This window comes from Genypterus blacodes, unplaced genomic scaffold (genome assembly GCF_046128005.1).
Source record: "Genypterus blacodes isolate CSIRO-AG114 ecotype Tasmania unplaced genomic scaffold, CSIRO-AGI_Gbla_v1 ptg000021l_1, whole genome shotgun sequence".
Classification (NCBI taxonomy): Eukaryota; Metazoa; Chordata; class Actinopteri; order Ophidiiformes; family Ophidiidae; genus Genypterus; species Genypterus blacodes.
In genome coordinates, this window is record NW_027466834.1 from 10,366,807 (window position 1) to 10,388,595 (window position 21,789).

General features: G+C 40.4%; 3 protein-coding genes across 3 annotated transcripts; all 3 read right to left on the reverse strand.

Moving 5' to 3' along the window:
- Positions 1 to 12,518: 12,518 nt before the first annotated feature.
- LOC142992261 (phosphatidylinositol N-acetylglucosaminyltransferase subunit Y-like) lies at positions 12,519 to 13,333 on the reverse strand. Its single transcript, XM_076142631.1, has one exon. The coding sequence runs from the start codon at positions 13,210 to 13,212 to the stop codon at positions 12,988 to 12,990; it is 225 nt and encodes a 74-aa protein (XP_075998746.1). The 5' UTR covers positions 13,213 to 13,333; the 3' UTR covers positions 12,519 to 12,987.
- On the reverse strand, positions 13,329 to 14,066 carry pyurf (PIGY upstream open reading frame). Its single transcript, XM_076142061.1, has 2 exons — positions 13,876 to 14,066; positions 13,329 to 13,473 (listed from the first exon to the last, which is right to left on the reverse strand). Exons 1-2 carry the CDS (start codon positions 14,064 to 14,066, stop codon positions 13,329 to 13,331), a joined length of 336 nt encoding a protein of 111 aa, XP_075998176.1.
- Positions 14,067 to 14,337: 271 nt separating this feature from the next.
- hal (histidine ammonia-lyase) lies at positions 14,338 to 20,689 on the reverse strand. Its single transcript, XM_076142347.1, has 20 exons — positions 20,342 to 20,689; positions 20,092 to 20,152; positions 19,881 to 19,908; positions 19,727 to 19,801; positions 19,565 to 19,637; positions 19,367 to 19,433; positions 19,230 to 19,267; positions 19,012 to 19,137; positions 18,423 to 18,562; positions 18,194 to 18,241; positions 17,917 to 18,064; positions 17,707 to 17,802; positions 17,564 to 17,622; positions 17,344 to 17,424; positions 16,995 to 17,060; positions 16,552 to 16,717; positions 16,215 to 16,349; positions 15,902 to 16,010; positions 15,708 to 15,777; positions 14,338 to 15,625 (listed from the first exon to the last, which is right to left on the reverse strand). Exons 1-20 carry the CDS (start codon positions 20,586 to 20,588, stop codon positions 15,494 to 15,496), a joined length of 1,965 nt encoding a protein of 654 aa, XP_075998462.1. The 5' UTR covers positions 20,589 to 20,689; the 3' UTR covers positions 14,338 to 15,493.
- Positions 20,690 to 21,789: the final 1,100 nt, after the last annotated feature.

The following is a 21,789-nucleotide window of genomic DNA, read 5'->3' on the forward strand; positions in this document are numbered from 1 at the left end:
TTTATAATCTTAAACATTCCATATATAAAACGCCAACTTCTGCTGAAGTACATATAATGGATCTTGAATATGGCTTCATATTCACATCGTATTTAACAGTCAAAAATCCAAATGCATAATTGACAGAAATTCATAAACTACAGTATGAAACTATGAACTTTTAAATCATTAATTTATACATTTAATGTACAATTTAATGTGCAGTTCTAAGTGTATTGATTCTACTTTTTTTTTAAGAAAATTATTTAACATTCTTTACCTACTAATTGTAATATTGTTGGTCCAACTCTTAATCTCCTTCAGTTAATTAACCTTAGCGTTATACTAGCGTTATACTTGCTGTTGAAAAAGTAAAAGTGCATAAAATTTCAACAATAACAACAAAGCTTTGCCTTGTCACAGCATGCTTCCCTAATTTATGACATAAATAAAATAAATAGTCTATGATAAACATGAAACATAAATATACATTCAAATAAAAAACTAATTTAAATGCCAAGAATAGCTTCAAAGAAATATTGTTCAAAATCTGCCTGGAAATGTATTAGCTATGGGCTACTGGTCGTAAATGTCAGGAGTGCTTTGAGTTGAGGAGCTTCTCCAAGAAGTTTAAGGCATACTGAATCTCCTCTGGTGTCAAGTCATTCATGTCAGGGACGTCCCCAGGAAGCAGCCGCCTCCTGGTGGGAATGGCCTCTCCACTTGCCCTGATGGAGGCAGTGTTGATGTCTCCTAGCCTCATCTGCAGCCAGTCCTGACGCTCCTGCACCTGCTTGAGCTCTCCAAGGTTATGCATGAGCTGAACCTCACTCACTGTCCTTTTCCTACAAAAACAGTATTGGGCTGTGAGAACGTATAAAAGAGGCAATGAACTTTCTGTGACTTCTGAAATTGGGATGGGCTTTACCTGATTGGCCGTCCTTCATTGAGTGTGAAGAGATGTAATATGCAGAGTGACAGGAAGACAATTTTACAGTCCAGTCTTCTCATCATGAACATGGTGACCTGTATGTATAAGTAAAAATGGAAACACGCTCAAACACCCTGTTTCCTTCTAAATTTAGTTTGCATGACAAGTACACAAGCACACACATGTCCTACCAGTGGCTAAAGGTTAAAACAAAGTAACATTGATATTACAGAGCAGATGAATTAGGACCATTTCAATTGGAAAAAAGTATACCTTGTTTTCCATTCCTTTTTTTAAAACATAAAACTAAACTAGGCACAAAGAGAGTAGACAAATGATTGAATGATGATTAAAATTTCAGTGAGAGATTTTGTTTGAACTTATCATGACTTATATTAACACACACTAAAAAGTACTTAATGCTGAGTTATTTCTTAAACTTGATCGAATAATATTTTTATTATAAGAAAAATAAAGCAAAAGAAATCAGAATAATTACGGTTAAAATTGCATAAAGAAGTTGGGTTTTAAATTGTGTCTAGTTGGTACACTATACCTGACAGAATGTAGCCTTGCTAAACATTTCACTCAAGCTTAGCTTCAAATCACAATAATCAGTTTTTGTAAAAGAAAAAATGGAAATACAGTTTTCTTCTCTTGAAAAACTTTAAGGTTTAACCACAGAATTCCACAAAAACATGTCAACTAGTCAGAATAATCTTTTTCATATTTTTCAACTTAATAAAAGGGAAAATAAAAGTAATGTTTCTGAACAACAAAATATGTACTGCCTGTCTTCTACTAGGTCTTTTGCCAAAAGACAAACAGAACAATGTGAACCTACCGCTGATGTATCTTCCTTGCTGCCTGATAAGGTCAAAGTCAGATCTCTGTGTGGAATAAAGTGAAGTCCGTCTGGTTTGGTGGTTTGCTCCAATCGCTTACGGTAAACTCCAGACTCACCGTGTTCCTTTTATAGCCCCCAGGCCCATGCAGCCATTGATGAGCTGCCATCATTATTGCTGTTGATGTCACACCTCCAGCAGAAGAGGACTGATAGCGCCTCCCCTGCAGGGCTCCTGGCTTTCACCACCCTCATACCACTAACTAGTGGAGCCACACACACACACACACACACACACACACACACACACACACACACACACATCACATACATACACAGGCACGCACGCACGCACGCACGCACACACAAGCAACACAAATACAAAATATATAAGAATATTAAACTTCTCTCGGTTCCACCGTCTAAAACGTCACTTTCCAAAGTATTTTTACTGCCTAATTTCCCCTCCACACACACTCCATTTTTTACACATTTTGGCTATCTCTGTGGACACACTGGATCTATTAGTTTGCATCTAATGTGACCTTTTTTGTGCGATTCCGCGGATGCCTTGCAACAATAGCGCCAACATTTGGATGGATTTATGACTCTCATTGACTAGGAATACGTCTCCGTGGTTACATAGGCACTTGACTCAGGAATTGACATTGTTTTAATGTGTTCAACCCCAAAAAAGAGCTTTTACGCTGACCTGACGTCAGAGAAAAAGGCTGAATCAAAGACTAAATGGGAACTCTAAGGGCGTGTCAGTGGGTGATGCCGTCACTGCCATGATTGTAATGGATGTATGTGCATGTCTGTAAACTGGGATTTCAGAATGACTGGAGATTCTCACTTAAATGTATATTTTTGACCTTATAAATAGAACAGATTAAACAACTGTTATTTAAAAGCAGTGTTGTATTTTCCAATAATTAAGTATATTAACAATGATACCAGATGTAAAAAATATTGTGTAACTTAACCTCAGTTAATGTGGACAACAAAGCAAAAAAAAACAAATGTCCAAGAAATCCATGGTATGGCAAGATTTTTTATTTTTTTTTGCAATTTGTTTTTATTGAGGCAGATATTGTACATGACATAGTGCATACAGGTGAAGGGAATTTTGGAGATCATTTTTTATATAGAAAGAGGGGAAAGAGGAGAGAGAGAGATAGAGACAAGGGAGGCAGGTTGTGATATCCCTACTATTGTTGTTGAACTTTATACATAGACCCTGAGGAAAAATACAAGTGGGCTCGAGTTGCAATGAAGTCATAGGGTACATACAGAACTTACAGGATGATGTCAAACAGCAATGTAGGTTTGAACAAATTGCATCATAGGTTGTGATATAGAGAGAGAGAGAGATAGGGGAGAAACAAACAGGAAATGAAAAAAAAAACAGGTGAACAGGTGGTTGTTGCGTATTGGACCCAGGGGGGAGGCGTTTACGAATTTAAAGTGTTTCCTGAATTGGTACCAAATCAAGTATTCCGAACAATGGGGTTCTTAGTGAATTGGGAGATCTTGGTTGGGAGGGACGAGTAGATCAGGGCAGTGGCGGAGGAGGGGAAGGAGCCCGATTGGGCTTCGAGCCTGCACCAAGGTAGCTCAGGGGAATTCACCCAGTAGCGGAGTTTGTCAATATGGAATGCCCAATAATAGGATTGGAGATTTGGAAGGGCGAGACCCCCACTGTATGGCAAGATTTTGCACTGACAGACAATAGTGTGACACCCTGGGAGCACAAAGACTGAACGGTCTTCCACATTTATTTATAAAAGCTCCCCTCGTCCCACCCTCCCTTCCTGTCTGTCATTTGGTCATCAGGGTCAAGTTGCTCCCCACCCCCAGCTTTCAGTCACAGGTGTCCCACGGGTGATCGATCCATGTGATCCAAGCACCCTGCTTATTATGGTTGCAGCCACTACACATTAGGTAACCACAAGGGTATGAGTTTTCTAAATGTAGCAGATGCTAGGAATGTGGATGACATGGCATGAAGGCTGTGTTCACACGAGGCTTCCTAAACTGTGGGGAAACTTGCTTTACAAATAACAGAATCTGGAAATCAACCCGAATACTGCAGTGTTAGGGTGTTACATGCCAGGTTGAGGAAAGTCAAGGACTCAGAAGTGTGTCAACTCTGTTTGGACTGGAGTCACAAATGACTATCATTTTCTAACTTGAGTCTTAAATTGTTAAGATTAAAGATTTGACTTTGATTTTGACATCACAAACTTGATGCCTTCCCCAAACAAGAGATTACAAACTATACCAATATTGAGTTTTTAAAATCATATCTATGTGTGTTTTTGTCTAATTATGTTGTTTAACGTAAAATTAACAAACACACAAAAACATTCATGTAATGCACAGTTATGACTAGTCAAATGCAGCCCTATATGCTTGAAAATGATGCTGGACTTGATAACATAACATCTTCTGGGTATCGAGAGTGTCTGCTGCTGTTTCGCTTAGCCAAGCTACTTTCTACGCCAAGAGCCGCCTGTGTTCTTAGCTAGATACAAACTTGCATTGTCGTCACGGCTATCGATTGAACTGGGGACATGAAACGATAAGAAGGCAACATTGACTTATGGAATGCTATCACATTCACTACATCACCTTCTGAAGTGAGATTTACTGTTGACTTTCACAACAATGACTTGATCCCACTTTGGTGATTTCTTTCTGCACACAGTAAAGAACTGAAGGCTTTTACACCTGTGCTATGGTGTGCAGGCCTAACTGACAAGTCCAACCTGATTGATCATCATCTTGGTGGTGTCCTCCTTTCATTCCCATGAGGAAAAAAGAGCGTGATGGCATCATTAGAGAAGGCAGAGTATGTATGACATTATGCCAAATAGCTGCAGGATTTATAAGCAGAGTCTAGTTTTATTTCAGCAAAGACATTCGGTCAAGACCTGTGGATGCTGATATGTTTGAGGAGATTTTCACAACTTTTATTCTATTGTTTTATTATTTAAGCATTAATTTGTAGTTATGAATCCACCCTCTGAGTTGTATGATGCCATGGTTGTATCAAATGATCAGACCTCACTATTGATTATCCTTTGAAGTCAGCCAACCTGTTAATACACAAACAAATGGCCCAAGGGCCTAGTTAGTAAGTTGTTTACATACCATTTTTACAAGATTTACGGTGATCGTTGAGGCCCTGTGACTTGAGATGCTGACCTGTGTCTGCTTTCCCGTGTTCCTATTATGGACTATGGTGGCTACGGCCTGTTTAGATGACACCCACCAAACACATCAACCTCTGACCTTAGCCTAAGATCCTAAACCTTAACGTCCTCATTACCTCATGCTGGTTCAATGCAGAGCATGTTGTCCATGGTATGCAGAGGCAGCAAGGTGCATCAAAATACAAAAAGGCAAGTGAGTCAAGTTAATTTCAGCTAACCACTGCCATTCATTGATATTCAATGTTGAACTTCATATGCTGTACCGTGTGAGGCTTTAAACAAAGGAACTTTTAGCACGCAGTGTATTACCATTAACCTGACATTCACAGCAACTGCAAGTCAGGTGCATCAGTAAGCCAAGCTGCTCCCTGAGACTTAAGAATAGTTACAGGGGAGTAAATAAGGAGCATGGCAGTACTATTTCAGGTTAGGCTTTGATTTTTATAGAGGGTGACGGCATGTCCGGAGATGGCTGACACAGAAGATAAATAACATAGCACCTCATCTCAAGTTACCCTAATAAACTAAAGTACATTTCATGACATGATACAAATTATAGTTGAGGAGTTTTTGCTCAATAGAAGGATAAATGTAAATTGGTTGATATTTTGTAAATGTGATGGAGCTGAGGTTAGGTGTTTTTGTGGACATACTTCAGCACTCTTACTGTATACACTTAACTTTTTGAGTCTTTATAATCATCTTAATGAAGAAAATGTTGCCTTTTATTCTCGAAGACACTAAACATTACTTCTGTTGATATCACAATAAACATAACAAAGCATATTATTCAAACACTAGCAATAATGTTAAAACTTAACTCCTCATACATTTCTCAGGAGATAATTGTGTAAAGAAGAAAGGAGCTCAAGTAGAGTGCATACCTCTGCTAACAAGCACTGACAACATTTGTCATGTTCTAATAATATCAAGGTTCAAAGGAACTTTATTGCGGTCTCAGCCCAACGAAGCGTTGGTAATAAATTCTCAACGAAAATTTCTTTCTGTTTGGTCATAGTGCAAATGGGTCGACAATGACCACTGATGTCTTGTAACTCAGTGTGACTGACAGGGTTAGAGGTCATGTAGAAGGACTTTTAACAGTGAGTGAGCTCATGTGCAGTACAGGCAGTTCATTACTGTCTCCTGACACTCTTTTATTGGAACTGCCGACTGTCTTTTCTAGCCTCCAAAGGAAATGTACCATCATTTGATGCCAATGGACGCCACAGAGCAGGCCATTACTACTTCCTATCACTAAGTCAGATTTTGTTGCAGAATGATGAATACAAATCAATTACATTTAAAAGATCTTCCATAGATATGCTGGGAAGAAAATCAACGTCAGTCTGGCCACCACAAACCATGTTTCCCTTTGAGGCCGACTGCTGCTGTAAAATGTCTAACATCAATCATGAGTTATAGGTTTTGTCTGTCTTGGGTTTTTTTAATTAATGGCCTTCATATTTTTGTCGCAAATATTGGATTATAAAAATAAATTATTTTACTTTCCAGGCTCAGAGAAAAAAATCAAATCAAGCTGATAAATGATCATTACTGTGTTTCTCCAAAGTGGATCTTTTTTATGTGTCACACTGCTATCCATTATATCACCTGAACATGATGTGTTGTATTTTATTTAATGTACTCATTTTATAATACAAAAATGGAACCTGCCAATGTTGGAAGCTAACTGTATCATCCAAGGAAAGTAAATCCGAGGCAACAGGACTTGCTGGAGAAGGCTTGAAATAAGTAAATAAGTAATTATATCATAAAAATCCGCTGCTTTTTATAGTCACATCCTTAAGGTGAGAAAATTATATTTTGAAAGACCCAGAAATGTCAGATAGCACTCCTCAATGGGGAAATCAGGTCAGGGTTCAGACCTGTCCCTGTGAGTCACCATGACTGAGAAACGCACAGCTGACTCACAATGTGGGTCTGTTTATTAGCTCCTAAAGAGCGTGAGTGGGTGACGACCAGCCACAGCCTGACACCACACAGAGTACAGGTATGGCCACAATAACACTTGAGGCATGCTGTTGCATTAGCAGAAAAGGCAAAAGCAAACTGGCTACATTCTTTATTGCAGGACTAATGCAGCATTGCAGCATCGTTGATTACCATTACGGTGATATTAATGATAAACAATTATCCCCATATTGTGTCATCTTCCTGCAAATCCTGGGAGTCTACAGGGTCTTTATCTCAACAGGACAGGCTTCCACAGCAACCCGTGAGATGAGAGAACACAGAAAACTGCGGGGAAGAAGTGGAGTTAGTGGAATGCAGTGGTAATGCCATGACATGGACATGTACAGATAGAGAGGGGAGGAGGAGAGAGGAGATCAGTGCATCATGGGAAGGCCCCCAGCAGTCTAGGCCTATAGCAGTATAACTAGGGGCTGGTCCAAGGCAAGCCTGGTTGGCCCTAACTATAAGCTTTATCAAAAAGTTGTAAGCCTACTCTTAAACCTAGAGAGGGTGTCTGCCCCCTGGATCAAAACTGGGAGATAATTCCACAAGAGAGGAGCCTGATGACTGAAGGCTCTTCCTCCCGTTCCACTTTTGGAGATACTAGGAACCGAAAGTAAGCCTGCATTCTGGGAGAGCAGTGTTCTAGGGGGGCTAATATGGTACTATGAGCTCTTTAAGGCAAGATGGTACCTGACCATTAAGAGCTTTAAAAGTGAGCAGGAGGATTTTAAATTCTATTCTAGATTTTCCTGGAAGCAAGTACAGCGAAGCTAAAATTGGAGAAATATGATCTCTTTTCCAAGTTTTGGTCTGAACACATGCAGATGCATTCTGGACCAACTGGAGATTCTTTAGGGACCTCATAGAGAAGCCTGATAATTATGAATTACAATAATCCAGCCTAGAGAAAACAAATGCAAGTTTTTCTGCATCATTCTATTCTGTCACAGAATGTGCCTGATTTTTGCAACAAAATTGTTTTAATCCTCAACTTCAGGGTTTGGCTGACTATCTGTTAAACTCATAGAGCATTCATCATTAACAAGATTCATATTTGGTGCTTACGTCGACGTTTGACATTGAAGTATTAAAGTTACGTAAATCCGGGAAACCAGAATGATCACATCATTTCCACACCATGTGCACACACCTTACTATTTTATTTTGTGGACAAAGTGTGCACAGTTGTGTAGTCATGTCAATTAGCTTTAATATTGGATCATTTTCATTAGAACTATTCAGGAGTATTCTTTGAATAACTGTTAACGGTAACACGTACGCGTCTATGTCCGAACTTCAGAAATCTGACTTTACGAGATGCATTTGAACGCAACGTAACCTCTCAGCGGTATGAGCGGCCTCTTTGAAGTCAAATCCACCGACCGAAGCTGTGAAATCATCGTTTGCGAGGTAATAAATCAACGTTTTTATTGCATAAAAAGGGTTTAACTAAATATATTTAAGGTGTAAGCTAAAGATGGGCTGGAGGAATACGTCTGCATTAAGTTGGATGAAGTTTACAGTTTACAGGACAAATTGAACTGATCTGTTTGCTCAATACATTTTCACAAAATCCCCGAGTTCTTGAGATTTTCACATCGGAATTTTTGAAGTTGATACTAACAACTAGCCAAAGATGGAATCTCTGTAGTCTCTGTCTTTGAGAAGGTACATTGTTGCAGAACCAGTTCATATCTGGAAATAGGAATTCTTAATCTTGTAAGACGTTCACAGACCTGACTTAAGACTTCACATAATCAAGAGAGACAGAAAGACCTGATAAGTAAACCATACCAATAATAACGTGTACTTTAATCAAATAATATACTCTATCTGGGAAGTAAGTAACATTTTTTGCAAATCGACCATATAAATGATTACTGTTACATTACTTGTCGACTTTCTTAAATTGATTTGAGAATTGAGTGCCAAGACTTGAGGCTTATTTGAATGGATGGTCTTTACAACTTCCTGAATAAGGTTGTCTGCCTCTACACTGTACTCATTCTAAGAAAGAAAAATAATGAATACAGGCCTAGACCTTCATCAGAATTTGCCACATTCATTTTACAGATGAATAAATATATCAGGCCCTGAGTAATAATGTTATAGACGGGAAAAATTTTCTATCCCAGATGTAAATGCTCATCATAATCATTATGTGTGCAATAGTGTAAACATACAAACAGTTAACATTAAATCAGTTAAACATGACATAATTTGCAGACAGACAATTCCAACTCATGCCCCTTTTCCATATCTTTTAATCCGTTCATTTATTGTTTTATTAATCCTTTTGCCCTACAATCCTACAGTCATGAATCCTGCTGATGGAACTTGAAAGTCCTGGAAATGCTTGGGAAAATTCTGTAATTCCATGGCAAAGGCATTGAAACACGATGGAAATGTTGTGGAATTGGCAGAAGCGCGGAAACCCTCTTTACTATGGATATAATAATATCCTTTTGCTGTAATAGCTTAAGGTCTGTTCTGCTTGTGTTGTACAGGGTCATGAGTGACATTTCAGGGGCAGATGCAGATGTGTTTTGGGAGTCATGCTGGGCTTCACCTGGATCAAGAAAAGGAAAGAAGGAACCCAAGAAGAACAAAAAAGGCCTGAAAGGCAAAAACAGTGCAATCTTGCAAACAAACAGTGGTATGCAGAAAAAGAAAAAGAAGAAAAAGAAAACCTCCAAATTTAAAGGAGCAATGGAGGACATGAAGCAAAAGAAGAAAGAAAGGAAAAGGAAAAACAAAGAGGAAAAGACATTGAAACTAGATGGCAGCTTTGCATTAACACAGGGCAATGCACAATGGCTGAAATATGAGCAATCTCCTGCTGTTAAACCTGAAGCAACAAATCCAAGTAGTGCTGAGGAGCTCAAACATGATCACCCAACACATTTGCTCGCCATGAAGAAACCAAAAAGCAAAAAGAAAGTAGCATTTGATTTATCCCCAGGCTGCATTCATATTAAACGTTCCAAGTTCATCTCTCACTCCATCAAAGACAGCAATCTTACAGAGGATAAAGTGAAGAAGGACATTGAAAGGAAGTTCCATTGCACAATGGAACAGAGCCAGAGTAAGGGTCAGCTGCAGGATAATGACTCTCAATGTACTGCAGACGATATGAACAGCCAAGATCTCTTTATCACTCAAAAAACATTCAGATCACCGTCTGAGCCATCCAGCGGAGAAGCCAATGACCAAGATGTCCTAATGCTCATACAGCAGGAAAAGGAGTCACACACACCTCTAGCACAGCAAACACCAAACCATGAAGGATCACAGACATTTTCACAGGATCCACAGAAACGGAAAGAGAAGAACATGTTCAAAAAAGACCCACAGTTCCATCAGCCCCCCAAAAACGTGAAGGAGCGAGCGTCTCATAAAGTGAAGCGTTTACACACCACACGTGTCAAATCAAATGAGGGAAAGCTGTCATTTCAGATGCAAATGGAGTCAAACAATCTCAATGATGAGATAAAAACATCCGATCCCTCAAGCCAGTTGCTTCCTTCATGCGTTCAGCTGCCAGGTGAGCGATCCCTGGGTCCTCAAATGAAAAAAGCAACCACTTCCACACAGACGGAAAACTTCTTCACCACTGAGCTTTCCTCTTATCTGGAATTCTGTCAAAGACATATAGTGACTGTAAATTTGGAGGACTTCAAACCTTTGGACCTGAGTCTGCCACATAGGGTTAGAGCAGCCAAGACATCAGCCATGGAGGTCAAAGATGAGGATGAACAGTGTGGTGACCTGAAACTGTCCTCACCAAGAGACATCAAAGGTGACACTGACACAGACCCCAGTGCGTCTTCGTCCTGCTCCGCACAAGTGAAAGACAGCAAAGTATTGAAAGAGTCTAGTGGTCTGTGTCGATTGTCTCGCAGCACAAAGGGTAAAGACAAAACGGCCAGCAGCCCCCATTCAGAGTCTGAACCCAAGTCCTCAGACACACCGACCTCCAGTGAGGATAACGAGACCAACTGGAACTGCTGCAAGGTGGTCCTGACCCAGGTGATGCCAGAGTTCCTCTCACCAAATCACCCAATCACGTATGACTGTCGCCTGAACACCAAAACCCAACAGATTTAGCATTTTGGAAAATTACACTGATATCTATTAGAAAGAAACACATATGACCTTTAATCTGATATTCTTTTAAATTCACAAGTGCATGTGTGTTATTGGCAAGGATCCTTGAAGATTTGTACTGAAACAGAACAATCTACAGTTGAACAATTAAATAAATTATCAAAGAGTTACCAGAAAATACAAGATAATGGTAAAAATTGACAACATTAGATCTGATTCGAGACTGAAAACTTTGTCAAGCAAAGTTATCTATCACTCACTGGCTCGATTTGTTGACAGAACTGTTGGTAACAGGCACATTGTTCTTCAGAAGTGATCAGTGACCATTCAGTTTTGTCAGACTGAGATGTAACAATTAATTGAATAATTAACTTTTGGTATGGATCCAGATTCAGGGATCCCTGTTCTCATGTTGTAAGCCCCATTTGGTCTTCACTTTGGGCAGTGTGGCAGCACTGTTGCCCCACCACAAGGTCTTGTTCTGGCTCAGGTCCTTAGTGTTTGGTAGTTTGGATGGATGAAATGCAGAGGGTTAATCGTGTTTATATTATGTTGTCATGCTGTAGTTGTGTGTATTACTTCGTCACTTTCCATGTTCCTGGATTGTTAATGTGTGGTAGTTTGCTGTCTTCTTGTTTTCAGGTCAGAGCAGTCCAGATGAGACTTAATGAGTCTTTCTTCTTCAAGACAAAGGGAGAGGGACAGTCGCCCAGACCAGCGTCTCCGCTGATGAAACTCGCTCAGGGCAGAGAGACGAAGAGAAAAAAGAGCCACTGAGGTTGGAGGGATGGGGGTGAAGGATTCTGCAGTCTAGCCTGCCGATCTGATTTGGCTAAGGTGTTCTTCCTATTCTGCTAAAGGAACATTTAAAGAACATTTTCAGTGTTTGGCTTAAAGAGGAGCATGTTACAAATTTCACAGGTCGGTAAACTTTAACCCATAAGAGAGGAGAAGCATTTAGAAAGAAGCGGGGATGTTTGTTACTGTCAGTCCAATCTTTCTACCAGGGGATTTACAGGCCATTTACTTGTAACAGTAAGCCTTGACCGGTTAGAAAGGTTAAACTAAGTTCCCTAAACATGCTTTGTTATTTGACTTCACATTTCAGCTTAAAAGTTGTTCAAGTCTTCAAGTTAATTTCTCTTGAATGTTTTTTGTTTGTAAATGCACATTTTGCTAGCGAGTTGCTGTTTTAATAATAGCAGTTTTTTAGAATATTAGAAAAACTCCATTTTTGTTGTTAGAAATGTAATCTTTTGTCTTTATCAATTAAACCATATTTATTGTAAATTGATAGTTCACTTACTGTACAGTTGCATTCCTAACTCAGCCAATAAAGTTGAAAGTTGAGCTGCGCACCCTTAATATCAACTGCTGCACATAAACATTCAGGGTTTATATGTTCTGACTGGATAAGAGGGTTTATTTTCTAAATTATGCAAAATACAATCACTCTGTATTGAATGCAAACAGTAGAATTTAATTTGAAACAGTTTTTACTTTAATCGTCACTATTTACAATACAACCTTTCCTCCTAAAGCTAAAAGCAGCACCGCCGTGCACACAAAGTGAAAAGTACCGACTCGCACTCATACCATAATTAAGCAAAAGCTAATAAGTTTGGTGATGATCAGATCAGAAACAAAGCTTTCAGTGCTTTATGGGTTTGTCTTACTTGATGCATTCCTTTATGTGTTCTTGTTACTTTGACATTGTTCATCACAAACTACATTTTACACTATAAGAATTAGCAAATAATGAAAGCCATAACATGTCCCCTTTGCAATTCATTGTAGCTCAACTGGAGATGCGTGTTCCATCCGTCATAAAACCATTAAGTACCACATCGGCATCAGAAGTTAAATATTTAATGTGACTGAAGTGTTAAAGGTTGAATTTGCATTACACATAACAGAGTCAGAGCAGTCTAGTTGTGCCTGAAGAGCTTGATGCCCATCCAGCTCCATAGGTGGAAGAAGACGTAGACAGGAATGGTGACTGGCAGCAGCAGGCTGTAGAAGCACAGACTGCTGCTGCTGGTGCAGCCTTGGGGGAAGTTCTCATCCACAGCAGCAGAGTAGAACAAACCACAGAGAGACACTATGGGCACCAGCACCACCAGGCTGGACAGGGAGAACATGCTAGAAGACATATGTGCTGTATTATCAGTGAGATGAGTTAGAGATTGATAGAGTCTGGTGACTGTCAGGTTCACTCCAGCAGCAAACTAAAACAATCGTAGGTGCTGGGATATGTTGGTGTGTTCTTCTATTCTTGTGCTGGTTCAGCCGAGGAGTTGGTGTCTTTCTTTATGAGTCGGGCTTCCTGTGGGATCATGTTGGGAATGCCATCAATGATGGAATAAGCAATGCCAAGCTCCTCGTTGATTAGCTCATTGGTCTTAGGCTCATACCTGGGAGGGACAGTAAGAAAATGGATTCATTCTACCCTCACTTGCGAATTAAAATCCAAACTTTTCTACAAATGTTCCTTTTTTATTAATAGTAAATCAAACTTCTGTGGCACTGTGCACTTGTTTGAATCACAAACTTGTCAATAAACCCCCAAAGCTGAAGTTAACAACTTGCCCAAATATTTTTAGCATTTACTGCTTAAACAATTAATCAAACACTCAATGAATAGAAAATGGAGTTAATCTAAACAAATGGATTAAATTGTCCAATAATTTCTGTGGTAAAAAGGCAGCATTTGCATACTTTGACATTATGTATGTAACATTACTACACGCTCGTATATCGTAAGACCATTTTGGAAGCTAGTGTCGTTAGTTTGTCTTTCCTATTCCTTTATTTACCTCAATGTTTTTTTGGAAAGCGGACAGACGAGAAACTTGAGCAGTGAGAGGTCAAACTGTTGCTGCTTTTCGTCCTTCACCTCTGAGAAGCTTCTTACGGACACACCGGCGGGCGTCAAGCTGCGTGGTCCCACACAGCGACGGATACGAATCGTTTCCGTCACAAATCTACGCAAAACACTCTGAAACATGACAACAATATCCAACAAGCTAACGGCGTATCCGCAGCAGGAAGCAAACCGGTGTCTGTGTAACTAAAATAAGTGTCCTCTTCCGGTAAAGGGAATCTTTTGTGGTTCTCTTGATAGTTCCGCATATTGGTGTTTTTCAATATTCTTCTGGCAAAACAATGTAAATAATAAAGCAAAAGAAATATGTGGACATTATGCAACTTTCTCACTTTCTGCACCCTCTGTTATCTCTTTTTCGTTACTTACTTAATGAATATAACACACATTTAGGGAACTTGCTATTCATTTTATTTGCATTTTTTTTTTTTGCATTACCAAATGATAGCGGTGAGAGTCATGAATGGAACCGCCCTAGCACGTCACATTTGTTTATCACCTCAGCACCATAGATACAGTGCTCCAAAAAATAGCCCATTTAAAACCAACAGTTTGGGAGATGGCTAAGAGCTGGACTCTGGAGTTTGAACTCCAAAGTTCAAACTGAAAAGACAAAATCTTTATTGAAATGCGCTTTCTGTGTGCAGTATCAGTAAGGGATTGTTTGTGTAACCTTTGGGTTTGTTGACCACGGCTGCCTTTGCATCTTAGGTGTTTCCTCACAGTATCTAAAGGTGGCTGACTGTTTCAGTCTGAGCTCGGACTGCTACAGGCTACTACTGAACTGCCCTATTGTACAACACAGAGGATGATAATGATGCTTTAAATATTTATCAAACAAAATGGGACTTAATGTCATTAAAGCCTGCATCAATAGATTTTCTTATGGTGCTGAAAAAATGTTTTCTTCTATTGGTAGAATTTGACTTGCAATAAAAAGTGTGAAAGTAGCACAAATGTTATAAATAATAGAGGTTGAATTGGTACACAAACACAGGTCAAAGTATTGCCAAATAAACTCACATTAATAAAGCACAATTATTCACTAAATCTACAGAAATGTCGGCTTGTAGCATATTGTAAGAATATTACAGTGATAGAAAGTCAGAGGAGAACAGGAATGATAACAAAAAGAATACTGCTTTGATAAACTTTACTTGAATATAACTAATCATAACCATTTTCATACAATTACGCTTACGTAATTAGCCTACATATACTCAGAGTTCTTGCCTTATTTGTTTCATTTGAGATTTGCAATGAAAATGGTACAATGGCTGAGGTAGTTAAGAAGGCACATTTTAACAGCTTAAGAACCAACAAAAGTTTAGATAAATACAAGTGTGATGCATGTTCTCAGGGGTCAAAAAGTTTAATAAAAGCCATCTGTGTGTTAATTTAGTGCTATAAATGTTGAAACATCATTGTATCTTTTTCAAGTATTTTTTGGTTCAGTGACAACAATGCAATGTTTTGAAATATCAATAAACATTAAATTTTAGCAATCATCAAAACATATTTGGACCTGGCCTCATGCTTCATGCTTCATGTCACTCATGACGACAACGCTTCCTTGGTGATGCTGGAGCATCCAGAGAGAAGGCGGTTGGTGAGACAGGACGTGACTCAGGGATGTACTCTGTCTGATATTTGTCAATATAAGGTTTAGCCACGTTCCACACCTAAGATACAGGATCATACAAAGATGTTACATTTCTGACAGACACAGTGAGCTTTGTTCGTTCCAAAAGAATCAGCACTTGCCTTTTGGTCAAGTAGGAGACGATGAATAGCCTCAATGTCAGGAGACATGAATCTGTCTTTAATCCACGGCCTGTTAAAGAAAGAGAGAGAGAGAGAGTGGGGCAGAAATAGAGCAGTAGATAAATATTAACTGTCCTGCTAATCATTTCACTGCACTGACATGTTTGTACCTTGGCCACGAATGTTCGACTTACTTGACCACACTGCGCACGAGGTCATAGACCTTCTCCAATGGTGTGGTGGTACGGAGTGGGCGGAGGAACTCAATACCCTGACAGGCAGCCAAAAGCTCTATGGCAAGAACTGATCAAAGACAATACCGTTTACATTTGCATTTATTTGCAACAACATTTAAAGTTCTTCTTATTTTTATGGTGTGGTGATATAATCTGCTCAGGGCTCTTGTGGTCTCAGGTCATACCACTCCTTTATTGTCATTGTCTGGCTTGTATAGAGGTATAGAGGAAGCAGGTTATCCTCTTCATTAAACTATCTAACATACAGTACCTTGCTCCACATGCTCCACCACCCTGAGGGCCTTCCGAGCAGCCCAGCCCCCCATGGACACATGGTCCTCTGTGGCAGCACTGGTTGACAAGGAATCCACAGAAGATGGGTGGCACAAAACTTTGTTCTCTGAAACTGGACACAGAACAAACAGGAAACCAGAGCCAAGTTAAATCATTTCCGTCATGTAATGCAATCAATATCCTGCACACTGGATTTCTGTCGCAGCTAAATGAAAAAGAACCAAGAGCCACTTTCAATTGTACTGCTATTTTCAGCATGGATTGGTATTAACACACTGGGGTATGAGGACAGATTAAGCAGCAAAGACACCGACCCAAGGAAGCAGCGGTGCAATGGGCAATCATGAAGCCTGAGTTGAGTCCTCCCTCGTTGACAAGAAAGGCCGGCAGCTCACTCAGAGAGGGGTTACACAGCCTCTCGATCCTCCTCTCACTGATAGAGGCCAGCTCATGGACCGCTATGGCCAAGAAGTCTAGAGCCTAAACAGAGGAGAAGTGAGAGTAGTAGAGAGGCCCAATATCACATACCATGTTTCAAAGGGCTTTACAGGCCCACAACAACAGATGGATTCAGACCCAGCCCAGAGCTCTCTAGGAGGATGAGGGAAAAACTCCAAGAAAGAAAGGAAGAGGAAGAATCCTTGGGAGAGGCAATTCAAAGAGAGGTGAGAAATACAATAATACTTTAGAGAGAGAAAGAGAGAGAGACAGAGAGACAGAGACAGAGAGACAGAGAGAGAGACAGAGATGTTCATACTTTAGCGGGGTATTCTCCATGGAAGTTCCCTCCTGAAATGGTCTCTCCTCTCTCAGCAAAAACCATCTTTTATGGTTACTAAGGAAACAACAGCCTGGAGTGTGTACACACCTGCTTATATTCTTCTTGCTGTTCATTGCAGTATTATTGTAATATGTGTTTATTTTCACATGTGATGATGCAGCTGGTTGGGTGTAATCAATAAAGGGATGTATTTGTTGTTCTATTGTTCTATTCTATTGGGTTTGGATGTATGTGTTGTTTTATTAACCGCTGCTCAACATAAACACAAGTACCTTGTGCAACAGGCTAATGCTTTTGTCTATCTACTTAATTCTGAGAAGGATACAGGATTGTCAGTGGCACTGTTGATTTCTGTATTGATGATGTTCTGAACAAAGTTTATAGTGTCGACAACAACACCATGGACCTGTGGACAGAGAGAAAAGATGGTGCTTCTAAATGGCACAGCACATACTAACTCCAAGTAATTGTGGACTGAAGAGGCCTGTGGTTTCAGTCTAGCTCCTTCTTAACAGGGCTCCAGGATGAGTCCTGTATGAGGTTACCTGGGGACAGCACCGCATGGTGTATGCATCCTGGACTCTGTCACAGAACCGGTGGCTCTCTGGGAAAACACATTAACGCATGAAGAACTGCGCCGATAATGATTTTGTATGCTTGTTATCTTCTGCTGGATCGACCCTCTGACCTGCTATTTGGGAGGGGTGGTGATCGGAGTCCAGCAATGAGCGGAAACGCTGGGCCACCTCTATCTGTCCTGGGTGGGGTCGCAGTGAATGTATGTCTGTAGCAGAAAATAAGGAATGATGGGTCAGACGACTACGAGTCAGGAGAATGGTAGTGTCAGAGGCAAACTGCCGTGTCTAGTTTGGGGATTTGGAGCGCTGGTGCTGCTCACCGCTGTCAAAGGCCTTGGTGGTTCCTTTCAGCACCTCCAGAGTGAGAGCTGCAATGATGTCTGCCTGCCGGGCTATAGCCTGGGCTCGCTCCACAGCCTCTGCTCCCAGAGAGGTGATCATCTGGGTCCCATTAATCAGAGCGAGGCCCTTTGAGGGAAAGACATGATGAGATGGAATTATCATCTTATTTCAGCAGTCACAAGGAGAATATTGATTTCAAACTTGTATTGGATCCAGCATATTTATTTTTTCAGCAGTGTGAGTTTAAAAAAATACCTCTTTGGGCCTCAGTGATATAGGCTTCAGTCCATGTGCATCCAGTACCTGTTCAGAGATGAAAGGAAAGAAAAACATGTCAAAGGTCAAGGATCTTAATAAGCAAACATGTTTTGCTGTTGGACCTTGCAGGCTGCCACTCTTCTAAAAACACATGGAGTATTGTGCAAGTTGTTATTGTTTTAACCCTTCTTCTTAACCCTGCTGACAGTTCTGTAAAAGGTCTTACATATTTAGCGTCTGCCCATCCACTCTTTGGAGACCACATTTTCCCCTCCCCCATCAGGCCCAGAGCCAGGTGAGAGAGCGGCGCCAGGTCTCCACTAGCACCCACGGTTCCTTTCTCTGGGACGAACGAGAGGCAGGAAGCTACAGGGACAAAGTTAGTCATGTAAGATGTGGAGATCAGTCATAAGGCCATCACAAGGGACAACTCAAATCAATCAGAAGCTGATAAGGCTGTCAATCAACAATGTTGACAGCTTACACACGCACAAACAAAAAATCCTTTAATAACATGTTGCATGTTTACTTTGTTTATATGTATGTGTGTGTGTTGTGGTGTGTGTGTTTGTGCATCCTCCTCAATAACTAACAGGTTTTATTAACTTTTAAGTTTGTGCAAAAGGGTCATCAGTGTTTTAATGTCGAGGCTGTTCAGTAGATTTAGTTTTTTTTAATAAGTGTGGAGATGTGTGGAGTTTTATTAAGGACATGTGCGTGCGTGTATACAGTTTATGTATAAATGTATTAAAGTGTTGAACATGAGTGTAAAGGTAAACATTAACTTTTTTGGTGATAATAAATCTGAGTATTACCATTAAATGCCTGGATCATGGAACGAAGCGTTTCAAGAGAAATGCCACTGTGCCCTTTGGCCAGAACATTGATCCTCAGAGCCAGCAGCATGCGGGTCCTCTCTGGACTCAGAGGGTTTCCAACACCTACATATTCAAACAGTGCAGCCATTAACACCACGTATCCTCAACAGGTAGTTAGAAAAATTTAGTGTTCATAAGACAGAAAACACGATCACCTGCTGAGTGTGAGCGGACCAAGTTCTCCTGAAGCTCCCTGTGGAAAAAAACCTCAATTCCATCAGCATGTCAAATACTAATTCAAGGAGATTTCCAAATAACAAAGAAGTTGAAGAGCTAAACTTGAATTTCATACTTGAGCTTGCTGACAGGAATGACAGTTCGGGCAAATTTCCCAAAACCTGTTGTGATTCCATAGACAACTGGAGAAAGAGAGAAATGAATCCATGAATGACAAATGTGATTGGTACATTGATTTCTAGAACACTTTACCATAGCTGGTTAATGTTAAGTGAAGATGAAGTGTTAATCCTGTTCTTCGATGTATCTTAACCTCTGTTTTCTTTGACGATGGTGTCCAAAAGCTCTCTGGATTTCACAACTTTTTTTTCTGCCTCTGGGGTGAGCTGGAGTTTTGGATAAAGGGAATGATTACTTCAAGTCAAAGATTAGCACAGACATGTCACGGCAACAAATACAGTGTGTTGATCATTACCTTTATCTTGTACAGTCCCCTGCCTAGGTTCACCAGATCTGTGGATGTCAGGGTGTTGCCATCCAAGTAAATGTGCTACAGAGGGAGATGTGCTTGTTACCCACAATAGGTCAATACAGTGTATCTGATTATGAAATAAACAGAGGTCACTCACTTCTCCAGGTTCTCTGTATGCTGCTGTACTGTTTGATAAAGTTAAAGGTTACAATTCAGCACAATATTCCCTTGCTTAACTATAGCTTTTAAACCTAAGGGATAAGTATGAAACAAGTGAGGATTCAGAAGGTTTACCCACATTTACCCACACACACAATTGTTTCATTTGTATTAAACTAACCATTCAAATGTATTTGGTTAAAGGATACAGATGAGACACTCCAGGCTGGCAGGGGATGAAGTCAGGAGACATGGTGTCGCCGTCAATAGCTGAAAATAGAGGATAACAAGACGCTTTGCAATGAATGTGTGCTATCTGTATAAAAAGTTGTAAAGAAACATGATATTTGATGCTTTGTGTCTCACTGCCCAGTGACCACCCGAAGCACAGTGATGCACAGCTCAAATTCTGAAATATGATACATTCGCTTAATGTGTTTGAATGCAAAATGACATTACCAATCTCCACAAAGTCATTGTCCTCCAGTACATCCTCAATGACATCATCTGCGTCCAGCAATCCCAAACCCTGGCACCTGCGCACCACAAAGTGGGTGTCCTTGACCTCCAGGATGCCGCCATTGTCTGGTTTGTTCTTCACATAACGCTTGAGGGCCTCGCATCCCAGCCAGTGAATGGAGCTGGAGACGTCTCGGCAGGGCACCGTCAGCCACTCATCGCGGATGTGCACAGTGAAACGAGGCATTGCGCTTTACAGGATCCTGCTGTAGTGACGGTGCTTATCGCTCTCCAAAGTAATACTTTCGGCATCCAAAGTCCTGCCACCAATCAGACAGGCTGGTGGAGAAGCACGCCTGCCTGCTGCCACACCTCTGAGGGTCACTGACACAAGGCCGGACGGACCTATTGAGCAAAGTGTGTCCATGTGACGCAGAGATAGATAACCCAGCACATCGGCAGGGAGATGTTTGATCACTCACTGTGTTTGGTTGGAGCCTTTGATTGCAAGTTTACCCATTGACTGAATGACACAACCAGGTCGAGGTGTCTAATCACGGCGAGGAACTACGGTCACGAAACTTCCTATTGAAACGGATCCAATACTGTTTGTTGTGTACAGGAGAGGCAGAGAGAAATGCTGCTGCTGCATTCATGCTGCTATCAGACACAGCAGGCCTCATCCTGGTTCTGGACACTTGGTTCTTAGCCTGCGTATAGATAGATAGATAGATAGATAGATAGATAGATAGATAGATAGATAGATAGATAGATAGATAGATAGATAGATAGATAGATAGATAGATAGATAGATTTATGGAAGTTGAGTATAATATATGATTCTCACACACACACACACACACACACACACACACACACACACACACACACACACACACACACACACACACACACAAACACACACACACACACACACACACACACACACACACACACATTGCCAGTGCTGTTTAATCATTAATCCACTTTCACAAATTCACTTGGTTTGTAAAAACAAACTAACAACTTACTGTACGTCTGGCCTCTGACAATTACTTATCAATGCAGTCATCAGAATATGACGGATATGTAATTAATCAGCAATATTCTCAGTGATTACAATTTGTGTGCAATCCTGCTCGGTAATCCTGTCAAGTCAGCCGTCATTTGAAACTCTGTGGTCAAATCAGCCGCACCTTCATTGAGAGTAGGTAGAGAAGGTCAAATGTTTCAATTGGAGAGAAAATGAATTCAAGGGAAGTCAAGTCGAGACATACTTTGTCTCAAAGGGCTTTCTAGGCCCACAACAGGATGGGAGGTCTCTCATTGTGAAACAATCTGAGGCTACTTTTCTCATGTTGGCCGAAACTCTCATCATCTATCTATGTATGGAGTGTATGTATGGAGTGTATGTAAAATTATTTTTCACCTAATTTTTCTGCGGTGGG

Coding starts and splice junctions, on each gene's coding strand:
- hal (XM_076142347.1), bottom strand. CDS start 20,588: ATGCCTCGTTTCACTGTGCACATCCGCGATGAGTGGCTGACGGTGCCC. Junction 19,434..19,564: donor CATCGTCAAAGAAAACAGAG/GTTAAGATACAT, acceptor CTCTTTCTCCAG/TTGTCTATGGAATCACAACA. Junction 18,065..18,193: donor TATCACTGAGGCCCAAAGAG/GTATTTTTTTAA, acceptor TTTCCCTCAAAG/GGCCTCGCTCTGATTAATGG.
- LOC142992261 (XM_076142631.1), bottom strand. CDS start 13,212: ATGTCTTCTAGCATGTTCTCCCTGTCCAGCCTGGTGGTGCTGGTGCCC.
- pyurf (XM_076142061.1), bottom strand. CDS start 14,066: ATGTTTCAGAGTGTTTTGCGTAGATTTGTGACGGAAACGATTCGTATC. Junction 13,474..13,875: donor CTTTCCAAAAAAACATTGAG/GTAAATAAAGGA, acceptor TGTCCCTCCCAG/GTATGAGCCTAAGACCAATG.